The 15288-nt window shown below is 32.1% G+C and overlaps 3 protein-coding genes across 3 annotated transcripts; 2 read left to right on the top strand and 1 right to left on the bottom strand.

Annotated features, from left to right (window-relative positions):
• The first annotated feature begins 1078 nt into the window (after nt 1–1078).
• On the top strand, nt 1079–3069 carry LOC112795585 (uncharacterized). Its single transcript, XM_025837589.3, has 2 exons — nt 1079–1301; nt 2655–3069. Exons 1-2 carry the CDS (start codon nt 1188–1190, stop codon nt 2805–2807), a joined length of 267 nt encoding a protein of 88 aa, XP_025693374.1. The 5' UTR covers nt 1079–1187; the 3' UTR covers nt 2808–3069.
• Nucleotides 3070–6358: 3289 nt separating this feature from the next.
• On the bottom strand, nt 6359–7960 carry LOC112795584 (large ribosomal subunit protein uL11c). The gene is made up of 4 exons (XM_025837588.2): nt 7631–7960; nt 7394–7566; nt 7251–7314; nt 6359–6745 (listed from the first exon to the last, which is right to left on the bottom strand). Exons 1-4 carry the CDS (start codon nt 7830–7832, stop codon nt 6537–6539), a joined length of 648 nt encoding a protein of 215 aa, XP_025693373.1. The 5' UTR covers nt 7833–7960; the 3' UTR covers nt 6359–6536.
• Nucleotides 7961–10112: 2152 nt separating this feature from the next.
• LOC112795582 (beta-carotene isomerase D27, chloroplastic) lies at nt 10113–14928 on the top strand. Its single transcript, XM_025837587.3, has 6 exons — nt 10113–10887; nt 12869–12961; nt 13679–13740; nt 14294–14400; nt 14511–14606; nt 14685–14928. Exons 1-6 carry the CDS (start codon nt 10474–10476, stop codon nt 14732–14734), a joined length of 822 nt encoding a protein of 273 aa, XP_025693372.1. The 5' UTR covers nt 10113–10473; the 3' UTR covers nt 14735–14928.
• The last annotated feature ends 360 nt before the right edge of the window (nt 14929–15288 follow it).

Raw genomic sequence — 15288 nt, 5'->3', positions numbered from 1 at the left:
TTGAACTTGACTCGTTAATAGCGCAATAAGTTAAATTTGTGAACAGATGAGTCGATTTTAAATTTAAAATTGAGTTCAAAAATTAAACTATTAATTCATGAGTCAGCTCGATCTATTAAACTATTAATACACATATTTTATATGTATTTAAACTATTTATTGTAGATCGAATAGATGATGAAGTAGAATATAACAAATTCAGTTAAATTGTTCAAGATAGAAGAGAATAAAAAAAAATGTATTTATATATATTTTTTTAATTATTTAAATTTTATAGTTATTTTTTATATATAATTTTAATATTTTTTGATAAATAAATAAAAAATTTATAATTGATAAATAAATAATATATAAAATTAATCTTTTTTAATATTTTTTAATATATATAAGATAATTTATTGATATCAAATTATAAATTATATTTCTATTATTCTATCAAAATTTTGAGATTTTGAGTGTGTTTGAAAAGCATTAAAATAAAAAAAGAATTCTATTTTTTTTAAAAAAATGAATTCTAATTCTATTTCATATTCAAATTTATGATTTGAAAGAATTAATTATATGAATGAAATGAATTGTGTGTTCTTTATATTTTATTTTTGTGATTTTTTTATTTATTTTTATTTATTTATTAGGAATAATTTTGACATTTTAATCTTTAATAACAATGGAATTGTAAATCAAACATTTTTTATTCTGATTTAGTTTGAACAGTAATATAAAAATTGAAATTTTTTTGAGAATTAAAAATGATCTTTTTATTATATTTTAAACTATTTTTTTTCGTGAGAATTATATTCTCAAAATGTTCCAAATAGGCTTTTACTTTTTATTGATATTAAAAACATTTGAAATTATTTTCTATCAAAATAATTTTTAACTACTTTATTTCAACTAAATTTGTTATCAAAATTTATTTGTAATTCGGATTTAAGTAAGGCGAAAGTTATGACAAAGTTATAAATTTTTAACAAAATTTTAATAACTAATATTAAAATTATACTTATTTATTATTTGATAATATTTTTAATTTGATTATATTAAAAGTGTTTTTAAAATTTGAAAGTTATGATAAATGAACAAATTGAGATTTAGGGTTTTACTTCGTTGAGTGAGAAGCGGCAAAGCCATACAACACAAAACGATTCAGTGTGCAGAGTGAGTGAGGAAGAAAGCAAGCAAAGCAAATGGATTCATTCTCAAGTCCTTCGCCTGGATCGTCGCAGCAAATGTCGGCGCAAGATCTCAAGAAACAGCTCCAGAGCCAGCTCGCCTTGGAATATGCTCAGCAATTTCTCGAGGTACATATCTTTCCTTTCATTCATGAAGGCATTGCCATTGTTTCTTGAATCTTGCTTGATCTGGATGAATTTGTATAGCGTAGTCGTTGATTTTGTTTTATCTTTCATGAATATTTATCTTCACTGCTTCTAACTTCAGCTGTAAAGTCCAGAAACAAAGAAACTTCACTTTTGTTTTATTTTATTTTTAACAAAGAATCGAGCACGGTACTCGAGGCTGAGATGAGATGCAACAGATTTTAAACACGAGGAATGCGAGAGAGTCATTAGAATTTATTATTTTTGACAATAAGTTAGCAATTAATGTTTAAAAGTACAGGATAAAGTATGATGTTAGATTATTAGACTAAAAGAATTGAGTTGATAGTTAAGTGAGAACTAAAATCAATAAATTCTGTTTTAACCACTAATCTGTGGTTTACTGGTTTCAACTGCAAGGTTCACTTTTATTTAACAACCTATTTTGATTTTTGGGTAAAGAGTTTGTGTGCCTGATTTCTCAGCAAATTAATAAAAATAATTTCAATCAGAGGAACTCTCTGCACAAAATATAGGTCCTGAATTTGCCAAAATGAACCTGCTTGCGCAGTATAGGTATCATCCTGGTTGATAATTTTCACAATTTGTCCTTTTGGTATTTTTCCTTGCCTCAGAACTATAGTTTTATTGACAAATCATCTTGAATATAAACAATTCCTACAGTCTTATTGTACTTATTTTAACTGTTATTTATTAAATAAAATATTATCAATGTGCTGTCTATAAAGGAGAATGCCGATTAGAAAATGATTAATGAGCAATTGGTCCCAAAGTCTACAAGAACTGAGCTCTAAATATGTTATTTCTTTGCCTGTTAAAACCAGATTGGTTTGTCCATTTATTTTCTTGTTTATGTAGATTTTATATAAAATTGAAAGGAGTTAGGAAATTCACGAAGGTTTGTTCATCATGTAGAAAGAGATGCAGTAACATGTAATCATTGAAGTTATCCTTTTGCACGTATCATCAACGATGTTCAATGTTATGAAATACTGAAATATCTTATGATGCAATTGATTTCCTCTATATGTTCAAGCGATTGTCCCAGCCACTTACATATATTATTGCAAAACTGTTGTATCACACAACAAAATATCGTAGCAATAGCCAGGGTAGGATAGTGAGGACCCTTCCACTAAACTGCTTGGCTGGGGCAATCCTGGTTCTAGCATATTAGAATGTTGACTTTGTTCGTTTAGGCTGTTGTTGTTATTGTTAGTTTTTTTTTTTTCTTTTCTTGGGAGCTGGTTTGGTTGGTCTTGTTTGATATGTGGATTCAGCTATTCACATGGTAACTTGTTTTTTTGTAAGCAGACAGTGAGAGGAAAGTGTTTTGAGAAGTGCATCACAAAACCAGGTTCAAGTCTCAGCGGGAGCGAAAGCAGTTGCATCTCTAGGTGTGTTGACCGATACATCGAGGCCACCGGCATAATTAGCAAGGCGTTATTTGGAGGGTCACAACATTGACGCCACAACCATTAGTAGAGGTCACCATGAAATTTTCATCTACATTGTTGAATCTTTAAGTTGCTCAACTTGAACTAGTTAGTGGCGTTGGAGAATATTTGCTTGGTGTTTTTCTCCTTGATACCAAGACGATTATGTGCTTATTTTTTTGTTATCCAGATAGCTGAGATTAACGGTTGTTTTCAACAGTTTCATACTTGTTTTTTTTTCTTATATCATTTAACTTTACAAGTCTTTTAATAAGATACATCATTGAAATGAAGTATTCTGTATCTATTCGTTTGATTGTAAAAGGGTATATGCGAAGATTGTTTATTCTTTCGAGAAAACATATAGCTCTAGAGAAGACATGGAGCGTTGTTATAATTTTAACCTTTGAACGCGAAAAAAGACGGATCACATTACATTATATTAAAGATTATTCATTTGAGAATTTTTTATTTCGGTACCTATATTATATATTACGGGGTGTTCAAAGTTGATTCAATTCGAACAAAATTGATCAACGGAACTAAAAAAAATAAAAAATCGAACAAACCGAAAGAAATAAAATTTTGTAGTTTTTTGTTCGGTTTGTTATAGTTTTTTATTTTGACACTAAAAATTTGAACCAAACCAAACCGGTATATATAACTGCATATATCTAGGAGTGTTCAAATCCAGATATATAACTGCATATATCTAGGAGTGTTCAAATCCAAACCGATTCAAATTCAACTGCTCATCCAATCCAATTCAAACTGAAAATCGATTAAAACTGCACTAATTTGGATTTGATTAGATTTTCTACTCATGAAACCCGGTCAGAAATAATTGATTTTGGGAACCCGTGAAGCTTCACCACTTAACGATAACTGCAGCCACCTCCTTGGCCGAGAAAGGATGTGATAACGGGATAAAATAGACATATTTGCTCAACCGATGGACCACCACAAAAATGGTGTCCATGTCCTTAGACTTGGATAAGCTAACCACGAAGTCCATCGTCACATGTTCCCATATCCTCTTTGGAACCGGTAAGGACACCCTTGTTGAGATGACACATCCCGCCACCCTTTGGTTGAGGCGTCGTTCTCGATAACAAACTCTTTTGAGGAATCTGGAATAACCAAAGTGGGAAGTGTTCCCATGAGGGATTTATGTTTTTGAAAAGCTGCCATAGCTCGATTGTTCCATTCAAAAGCATTCTTCCTTGTCAAATCTGTAAATGGTTTAGTATTTGTGCCATACCCTTGCACAAACCGACAATAGTACCCCATGAGGCTTAAAAACCCCTGTAAAGCACGTAGTCTTTAGGGAGCGGCCAAGCAAGCATGGCATTGATTTCGCCTCAGCTGAGACTATATGGCCCAGATACTCAACGGAAGCTACTGCAAAAGTGCACTTCTTGGCATTTGACACAAGCTGATTGGCAATTAATATGCGAAATACCTTCTGCAAGTGATCGGCATAACTCTCAATGTCGCGATTGTAGATCAAAATATCATCAACTAAGACCAACACAAACTTCCATAATAGCAGCTTAAGGATGTCATTCATCAATGCTTGGAACGAACTTAGTGCTTTGGTTAAACCAAAGGGCATTACCAAAAACTCGTACTGTCCCTCATGCGTCTGAAAGACAGTTTTGGGAATATCCTCGTCGCGCATCCTAATTTGGTGCTTGGAAAAAACTCTGGCTCCCGCCAATTCATCCAAAAGCTCATCAATGATTGGGATAAAAAAAATTGTCCGCCACAGTTATCCCATTTAAAGCGCAATAGTTGACAAAAAATCTCCGACTCTCATCTTTCTTCTTGACCAACAAGATGGGACTAGCATAGGGGCTCATACTTGGCCAGATGATTTCCAAAACCATTTCCTCAATCACCGCTTTTTGGTGGTGTGGAAAGTGGTAAGGCCTAATGTTAGGGACTGCAGACCCGTCCTTTAAAGGAATGGTGTGATCATGCCACCGATACAGCAGTAAACCTAGTAGGGATTGAAAGACTACCTCATGAGCATCCAACACCGTTGTATCAACTGTGGAATACTTGTGACCGAGGTCGAGTGAAAACTTAAATCCCCATAATACAATTCCGGATCACCCTTCAAGGTTAAAGCCTCCACACCCTTGAGTATCTCAATGAGTCCTTAAAATTGGCTCAAATGACTTCGAGCTTATCTAGCCACGCCAACCCCAAAACCAACTCAGCCTCATCAATGGGGAATAGGTAGAAATCCTCAGTTCTGGACATCCCCTGGAAGCTCAGTGTAACCCCCTTGCATCTGCCTTGTCCCCTCGAATAGCGCCAATCTGCCACCCTTACATAGAACCTAGGCGTGGTATCCACGACCAAACCCAACTCTACTGGGATTTCTGGTGCTAAAAAGTTGTCTGAGGTGCCACAATCCACCATCACCCGCACATGACGTCCCCACACCTAAGCTCACGCTTTGACTGACCTATGTGGCAGTTAGAGCATGAAAGTTTGAGCTCCAATTGCTCTACTGCCTCCAGAACGGCTTCGTGCTCTAACCAATCTCCCTCCTCAACCTCAGGTTCCATAATCAACAACTTGAATTCCTTGTTCTTGCACACATACCCTGCTGAGTATGGTTCATCGTAGAAGCAGCACTGGCCTCTGACACGTTTAGCTTTGTAGTCCTCATTGCTAAGGTGCGGCACTCCCCGCTGTTTCGGAGGCTCCATCCCTGACTCCGCACTCTTGCTTGCCGGACCTGTCGCCGCCGCTATGAGAACCAACCATTTAGGAATGAAGTTTTGTGTCATAGGCTTACCAACTGTGGCGGGAGTTCTTCCTTCCCGTTCTAACAGTTTTAACAGAAAATTCACAAAACTAAAACCAACTAATCAACTAGTATTTATAGGCAACTGTTAGGACTGAGAACTATTTCCCTTATGCCTGCTAGTGCAGCTCAAAGGAAACAACTAGATAGCTAATTTACAGCAATTAGTAACTAAAACAACTAAAACCCAGCAAGTAGACTACTTACCTTTCCTCTTGTAACTAAACCAAATCTGTTTCTATTAGGCTGAATAAAAATAAGAATGAAATAGTAAGATGAATGTAATGAAAAAACATAAATAGCGTATATATTAATGAGAAAACATATAGAAAATAGAGAAGACAACTGCAAAATTATATAGGGGTGAAAGGCTTTATTTTATAGATAATAAAGAAGGCAATAAGGAAACCTTAAGAGTCTATTTAAATTATCGTTTTTATTTTCAGTGTTTTTGCTATTAGGATTTTTCTTGGAAGAACAAGAAAGATAAAACAATGAAAATAATAATGAATTAAAATATTAAAAATGTGTAGGCATCATACGCATACATGTAAAAGGCATGAATATACACATTTTTGTCAAATATCTATTGCTATCCAAATTAGAGATTGTTTTGAGAATACTTTTACATGGTTTTCACCGAACTATTCATGACCATGACTCGTTCACATCCTCGGATTCTTCAAACAGATGAGAATGAGATCTTTGGCATCAAATCATTTTCAATCAAACTCAGCTCAATACAAGTATCATGCCAGTGATTGACGAAAGCTTTTCCAAATTTAACTATATAACGAGGGCATACATTTAAGTAATACAAAATAATAAAAACCAGTTGATGTTTTCTTTGTTGTTCTCGAAGAAAGAAAGAAAGAAAGAAAGACAGTGTACAGGAACAACCTAAGAATTCTCAAACTCTTAGCCAAAAATAAGATCTTATTACACAAGTTCCTTTTTCTTGGGTTCAAGAACAGGAGGATCAACATCAATTCCCATATTTGCTGCAGTGCCTGCTATTATTCTCATAGCAGATTCGATAGTCGAGCAATTCAAGTCTGGCAACTTTTCAGTAGCAATTGCTCGCAATTGGTCAATCGTGATCTTACCTACTTTTTGCATCTGCGGGTCTTTCGAACCCTTTTCCACTCCTATAAAATCAATTCAGACATTCAAAAGCAAGGACACAGATCTCATCAGAAGAATGATAATCTTGTAAAGACCACAGAAACATATCTGTATCTGCAGTAATTTGTTCATGGTAGAACATAGATAGACAATTTTCTCAAAAATTGAACTTCAGTTGGCAACCGAGAGCTAGCATATTACCCTTACAATCACTTTCCAATCTAGCTTGTATAAGAAATTGAAATTCCAAACAAATGGCACCCATAAAAATTCATGCTTCCTGACCCTTCAAAATTCAAATGCAATCTCAAACATTATTGTGAATACCTAACATATATAATCTATCACTTAATTTTCAGATGGTCACTAATCAAATTTAGTGAAATGACAGCATCCCACCATTTAGCTTACTCGAATAATGCTTAATTCGCAATTTAAGATTACATTTTCAAATTTAAGAAAGAAAAATTTCTGAAACAGAACATCAAGCATAACATCAAACACCTTGGAGGCAAAAAAAGAACATACCGGCAGCCTTAAGTAGTAGAACCGAAGCAGGTGGAGTCTTCAATATGAAAGTAAAGCTCTTATCCTGGAGAAGGAAAATGAAAAATATTAATGTCAAAGAAAAAAAGAGAAGGGGGAAGGAAATGAAAGAGTAAAGAGCTTACATCAAATACTGTGATTTCGACAGGAATGACATAACCGGCCTTGTCGGCAGTCCTGGCATTGTAATCCTTACAAAAAGCCATAATGTTGACACCCTTTGAACCGAGAGCCGGTCCAACCGGAGGAGCAGGAGTGGCTTTCCCAGCTTCCAGAGCCAACTTGATGATTCCCACAACTGCAACACCCAAAGCATGAGTGAATTCTGCTTAGAGGAAATGAAAGTGAAGGTAGTATGTTACCTTTCTTGGCTTTGCCACCGGGCTTAGGGGGAGCCATGGCAATGACATTGAAGCGTCTTCTATGTGGAAGAGGGCTTTTGGTTGTAGTGAACCGGAGAGAGATGTTGGTTTGGGGGTTTAGGGAAAATTTGACGGGAACAGAAAAGAGAGAAGAAGAAGAAGAAGAACAGAGTGAAGAGGGGGTGAAGAGGGTTAAAGCCATTGGCAGAGTTGAAGCTGCTATCCCTCAGGTTTGGATAAAAAGCCCCTATCCTTTTGTTTTAACTTCGATACCTCAATCCATTCGTAAATCTTCAAAATTGAAAAGCCGAACCCGTTTGCGCCTTCTGTGTAAATAATAATAATAATAATAATAATAATAATTCACATAATTAAACCCACATTCATCTAATTTTACACAAATCACCCACAATAAAAAACGTAACATGAATTACCTCAATCACATCTCTATGTAAATTGAATAAATTAGACTAAATTTAGTTCTCTATATAAATCAATTGGTTCGATTTATATATATTTGCATATTGTTCTAGTAAATCTAATCACTTTGTTTAGATTTACTAGGACAACATACAAACATGCATAAATCGAAATAAGGTGATTAAATTTATATGGTACAGACATAAATCCAACCGGTATATTTTAATTTACAATATGTAATTTGAGAAAAATAATTAAAATACTATATCAACAAAATTATCATTTAATTTATGAAATTAAGTATAAAAATTATTTCTTTAAAATATTGATATACTATATATAATACACATACATTATAATTTTTTAAATAAATATTTTATTTATGGGTATAAGTAATTTGTAACATATTTATCAAATTTTTTTTACATATTCCGTTTACTATGTAAACAAATTAAGATTGCTTATATTTCGTTTACACCGTAAACGAAATAAGACACGATTTTATTTGGTATTATCTCGTTTGCAAATGAGATAATAAAATTTTAAAAAAATACACATAATGAGATAAATTTATAATTATATCGTTTATATCGTAAATGAGATATATGAAGTTATAAATATAAAAATATAATTTTAATAAATATAAAAATATAATTTTTTAAAATAATGAAATAATATTAATAATTTAATTTATATCAATTTAAAAAATAAAAATTGATATACTTTGTTACCATTTAGATCGACTTTAATTAAATGATATCTCATTTATATTTTAAAATTTAAATTAATAACTTTTTTAAGTTTATTTGTACTGAACTATTTAAAATAGATGGTTTCAAACAACAGTAGAGATAGGCGGTTAATTTTAAATTACTAGCTTACACATAAAAAATCACAAGATTTTAGAAAAAGACAAATAAATTTAGGTAAAAGTAGTTGTTTAAAACTCTTCATTTAAAACTAGCTCATTATATTTCTATAAACCAATACATTTAATTTTTAATTATATATGTTCAAATAAAATTTATCAAAATTTTTAATTTTTTTATTATTTTTAATTCTTTTTTAATACTAATTTAAAATGTGTTGATTTTTATAAAAATAATATGTTAGTTTCAAATGAACAATTTTAAATCACATCGATATTTTTAGAAATTAGTAATTTTTTGTTCGTGTAAGTTACTAATCTAAAATAATATTCAAAATTTTAAACTTAACTAAACAAAAAAAAATTGAATACGAAGAGAATTTAGTGCAACCATAAATACAGAGAATCGAAGAAGATAGAAACAGTATGTGAGCACTATATAGTTATTGATAATTATTTAAATTATCAAATGAGTAAAAAATTATAATTATTAAAAACGTTACATGAATATCTCCTATCACCTCTCTATGTAGTAGATTTAGCTCTCTAGGTAAATCTAATTACCTCGTTTCGAATCATGCATGCCTGCTATCCTAGTAAATCTAATAATGTTGTTTAGATTTACTAGGATAACCTGCATGTAAGCATAAATCGAAACAGCAAACAGGGTTTGGCTACACAGTACATCTTAAGGACATTGTGTTTGACAACTCCTTGATCATTGCATTCGTAAAGTGGTAGCGTCTGGAGACTCACACTTTTCACCTGTCATAGAATGAGTGTATCATCACTCTGCAAAATATTGCGAACCACCTTAGATTACACACAGATGGAGAGTCAGTAAATAGGTGCCTGCGTGACTTCCAGACTTGACACCAACTGTCGACATAGAAATACGTGAAGGAGCTCCTAAATGCCAGACCACCGTTCTAGCGCAACATAATACCCCTTCCAATGATTGATCCTTTTATATATGTTTGATTTTTGTCCTATCATATCTGGTTTACAGTAAAAACAAGATATGCATAACCCGCCTTTTCGAACGTATCACGTTTATTAACATGATATATTGAGGTGTGTGTGTGTCTTATCTCGTTTACCGTATAAACAAGATACGGCTATATTTATTTTGTTTACAGGTGCATTGTACAAATACGTAAATACTCTAAAAAATGCGTATATATGTGATGCATAATTATAATATTTATTTTATTTATTTAAAAAAATCTATTTATACATGATTTTTTTTATTATTTTTTATGTGCACATCATATTTTTTTTTATATATTCTTTTCCTTACACTGTATCAGAACGAACACTATGTAATCTATTCTTTTACATTAAAGTGTTGCCACTAATAAATATGGTAGTAGATAAGGTCCATCCAATCAAAATTTATTTTCAATATATGAATAAGGGAACATGTGGCTTATAGGCTTCAAAGTCATCATATCCGGACACTCATATGAATCAAAATATTTTGCGCTGAAAATTGGATTCCTTATTGGCGATGCTATTACACATTAATTATTCCATCAAAAAGCTGTAATCATTGATGGTGGTTCTGAGCTTCCAAGTTGTGCTTCCAACCCCTTCACCACAACAGCAGCACCGCAGAACTGTAAGAAATGGCAATGGCGGCAACAGGAATAACGTCACGTGGTGTGGGATAGCGGAACCTTCCGGTGAGCCTGCTCCTTTGGGACAGAAGACGCGTTACAATGACAGCGTGTTGGAGAAGGCGTTCATGACTCTGTTTGCAAGAAAGATGGAGAAGTTCGCAGAACCTGTGAAAGAGAAGAAGAAGAAGGAGGAGAAGGAGAAGAAGGGTTTGTGGGATTGGGGTTATGACTACGAGAGTTTCGTGAATGTGTCGAAGAGGGTCATGGAGCGTAGGTCACGTGCTCAGCAGCAGGAAGTTGTTAGAGAAGTTCTCTTGTCCATGCTTCCTCCAGGTGCGCCTGCTCAGGTTCGCAATTAATTAATCACAAACTCTTGAGGCAGTAACTTTTAACATGAAAACTCAGTTACAGTTAATTTTTATGTGAAGTCGACGGTGAAAACTCAGGTGAAGTCAACTTCACGTGAAATTGATATATGAGAGACGTTAGATGAAAATTTAGTCAAATCAGTCAAATCATCTAACGTCTCTCAAATATCAACTTCACAAGTCGACTGCACCTGAGTTTCTACCGAAGTTGATAGTTGAGACTTGAGAACTGTTAAATGATGGGACTGATTTGATAAATTTTCATTAGACAACTCTCAGTTGTAAACTTTAGGTAAAGTTGATTGCACCTCTTGATCAATTTTTAGTATTTTCTTGTCATCATTTGATTAGTATAAATACTAAATTATTTTTAATGGTGGAAACTCAGGTGCAGTTGACTTCACGTGAAGTAAGTCGATAGCTGAGAACCGTTAGATGAAAATTTGGTTAAACCAGTCAAATCATCTAACGGCTTTTAACTATCAACTTCACGTGAAGTCAAGTCGACTGCACCTGAGTTTTCACCATTTTTAATATATAATTTTTGTTAATTTATGTGTATATGAAAAAATTATAAGTACAAACTATATTGATTTATCTGCATAAAATTTTGATAAATATAAATATAAATTATATGTTTTTGTGTGTAAAATGTTTGAAAATATGAATGCAAATTATTACTGAATAAGTGTTAGCTAAAAATGATAATATTTGCTGATAATGTAGTATTGTTCAATTAATTTTTTTTATACCATTTATTTTTTTTTCTAGACGTGTTCTGAATTTTTTTTCTACCTTCTCTTTGCTAGTGATGATTTACTTAGAAAAGCACATGGGAATTAATGTTTATGGATTAAAAAAGTTTCATAAATTTCACCAACAAAAGTTTGACTAACTTCTTAAAAAATTCATGAAGTTTTCAACAGGTGTAATTATTTTTCTAGCCATTCTAATTATTTTTTTTATTTATTATGATTAGAACCGTGTGCAAGATATGATTAAAACAATAAATTCTTAAAGTAACAAGTTAAAGAAATTTACTCAGAAGTAGTGTATTTATGTGTTAGCATCATATTTTGGTGATGGTATATAGCACAAGTGGAGAAAAATGGCTGAAATGGAGTAAGCTGCCTAATTTGTCACTACGCATACTCTGTAACTCTGTTCTGAATTCAAGTTCTACTCTGCTTCGTGTGTCAGAATTAGAACGGAAACATGATAATAATAAGTTCTATATTGAAAGAGAAACTCTTGCGGGCAAGTAATTTTTTAACATTATTTAACCAGTATAAATACTAGATTATCTTTAACAAATAAATTTTATTAATTTATGTGTACAAAATCTGAAAAAAATAGAAGCAAACTATATTGATTTATGTGTGTAAAATTCTAGTAAATATATGTGCAAACTATATGTTTCTTGTGTGCAAAACGTCTGTAAAAATGGGTATAAATTATTGTTGGCTAAATACTGGGCAAAAATAATAATATTTACCGGTCATGTAGCATTGCTCGTAGTAACAATTGAAAGTGACAAATATGTGTAAACTGAGGGTGTAATTTATTTGTGTTAGCACCATACTTGTGATGCTATATAGTAAAAGTGGGAAATCATAGATGCCTAATAAGTTTTGTGTGTGTTGCTTTGTTAAGTCGCCTTTTTTTTTTTTGGTATTAAGACGGGCTAAATAACCTAAAAAAAGACCTAAACACAAATTAAACGGGTAAAAAAACCCCTTTTTTATCATCAAAAAGGATGCTTACAACCTCTCTAGGAGGTGTATTCCAAAAGTGTAATCCTGGTTCTAACTCTAAGCATTTGTGCGACAAGGCAATCGGCACCGCTATTGTCTTCTCTATAAATATTTACAAAACAAATATTCCAATCTTTAACTCTCCAAGCATTGATGTTTCTAATCATACTATTTGTTAAGTCGCCTTATTTGTGTTGTTTCTGCAGTTCAGGAAACTGTTTCCACCAACAAAATGGGCTGCAGAGTTTAATGCTGCATTGACAGTGCCTTTCTTCCATTGGTTAGTTGGGCCTTCTGAGGTAATTTAGTTACTAAATCCTACTTCATCGTTTAATAATCGGGTCATGCTATAAGCTATATTCCCCAAGGTTCTAGAATTTTATAGTAATCTCAAGATATGCATAGGCTAGGCTCGAGTTTCTATTCAATGAAATGAACCATGAGGATTGAGGCCTTGCACTTTACTATAATAGTTTTGCTTTTCTTGAATGTTAGATTAGTTACAAGTGATTGTTTCTATGCATGTGTTCATTTTGACAGCCAAATGCATCATCTCATGTTTCTGTTGCAAGAATAGATGTTGTAAAGAGGGAAAGTAAAAATATGAACATTCTTGCATTTTCTTTTAGTAGAGCTTTTGGAAATTAGAATCTTATATTATTATGAAACTAACATGTTCTGATCCGGTTGAAGTTTAATTAAACTTACCACCTCAATCAATTTCAAGTTATTCCTAAAAATCCTTGCTAATTCACAAGATAGTTTTCAGTTGTTGAATGAATCCTCTTGAGTGCAGAGTACATGTAATGTTTGTCAAGAATTTAAAAAAAAAAGTAATATTGTATGTTCCTCCAATGATTCTGCTATAGTGAATAACTAATTTTTAATATTGTGCCTTTCCATTTTTTGGATGTTTGTATAATGTTGAATTTTATTAATCTATAATCTATGTATTCTTTTATATTTTCTGCTATGACAGAGTTGTCATTAATATTTAGATACTTGAGATGTACTAGGTTGTGGAAGTAGAGGTAAATGGGGTGAAGCAAAAAAGTGGCGTCCATATAAAGAAATGCAGGTAGATTTTATGGCTATGATATTGGAAATTGAATGTATGCATAACTTCTATGTGCTTCCATCCATGCATGTAGGTATTAGTTGGTAAATTGAATGATAGCTGAAATGTTAAAGTTCGCAACAATTTTGTAAAGAGAAAATATACCGAACTAATTTTTTGGTCAATATTAGTCCTTTAAAAGGAGGAAAAGGCAAATAAGTTTATAATTTTTTAATTCGAAGATACATAAGTTTTTGACTAATTGAAAATACAAAAACGTCACTAACTTTTAAAATATGAGATATTTAAGTCCTTTCGTCCTAAATATAAGAACAAATCGATTCTTCGGAGGGATTTAAATGTCTCGTGTTTTAGAAAATGAGAGACGTTTTTGTATTTTTAATTAGTCGAGCACTTATTTATCTTCGAGATAAAAAGCCAAAGACCTATTTATCGTTCATTCTAGAATTTAAGTTTATAATTTAGAATTTAAAGTTAAGGATTTATGATTTTGCATCTAGAATTTAAGATAATCAAAATAATTTAAGATAATCAAAACTTTTTCACCTCCAAGGTACTTGGAGAACAGTGGCTGTGTGGGAATGTGCGTCAATATGTGCAAGATTCCTACCCAAGATTTTTTCACTAACGAATTCGGACTTCCATTGACAATGATTCCAAGTATGTTCTCTTGTCTTTGATCATGATTCATTGGACAAAATTTCTTATTGCGATAAGCTCCACATACAATTAATTTATTGTTAACATGCTTTTCCTAAATTTAATCTCAGATTTTGAAGATATGAGTTGTGATATGGTGTATGGCCAAGCCCCACCCCCATTTGAAGAGGACCCAGTTTCAAAACAACCTTGTTATGCAGAAATCTGTAAGCATGTTCCTCTGGTTCAATGGACCAAATTATTTTCATATTTTTAATAGCAATTTTTTTTTTATGAACTTGCAGGTTCTGTTTCAACTCCAAGTTCCAGTGTGTGTCCTAAACTACAATCTTGAGTAGGCACTCCATTGAGATTTAGCATTCATTTTACTTATAGAATATAATGACCCGACTGATTTTCCTTTATTATTAGATGTGGTATAGAATTTATAAAATCTAGGTTTCATATATCATTTAATATAATAAACAAAAGTACATTTTGTATATAATAAAATAAAAGTGCAAGTTCCAAATAAAAAAATTAGACAAATTGATTTCTATTTTTTTTTATAATATTAGATAAATTAATATCCAATAAAATAGGCACAGAATGTAGTTTATTATCTTCTAAAATTTTACACAATTTCGTTTCTCAAGAAACGATGACATTATCAAAGCAGTCTAATCGTTAGTCTCTATTCTTTATCCAATCACTGTTTGACCCCATACTATATTTTAGAAAAAATTAAAAACCAATTTATTACTTTATAGAAATATTAGAAATTAATTTATCTTTTTTGTTTAATTAAAAACTAATTTATTTAATCATCATTTATCAAAATAATTTGACTTTTAAAAATAACCAAATTAGTCTCTAAACTTACAAATAGTGAATATCCATTCGCTCCCT

The sequence above is a fragment of the Arachis hypogaea genome, chromosome 4, assembly GCF_003086295.3.
Source record: "Arachis hypogaea cultivar Tifrunner chromosome 4, arahy.Tifrunner.gnm2.J5K5, whole genome shotgun sequence".
In the NCBI taxonomy this organism is placed as follows: Eukaryota; Viridiplantae; Streptophyta; class Magnoliopsida; order Fabales; family Fabaceae; genus Arachis; species Arachis hypogaea.
Note: the sequence above shows the minus strand (reverse complement) of the source record. Positions and strands in the feature narration are given on the sequence as shown.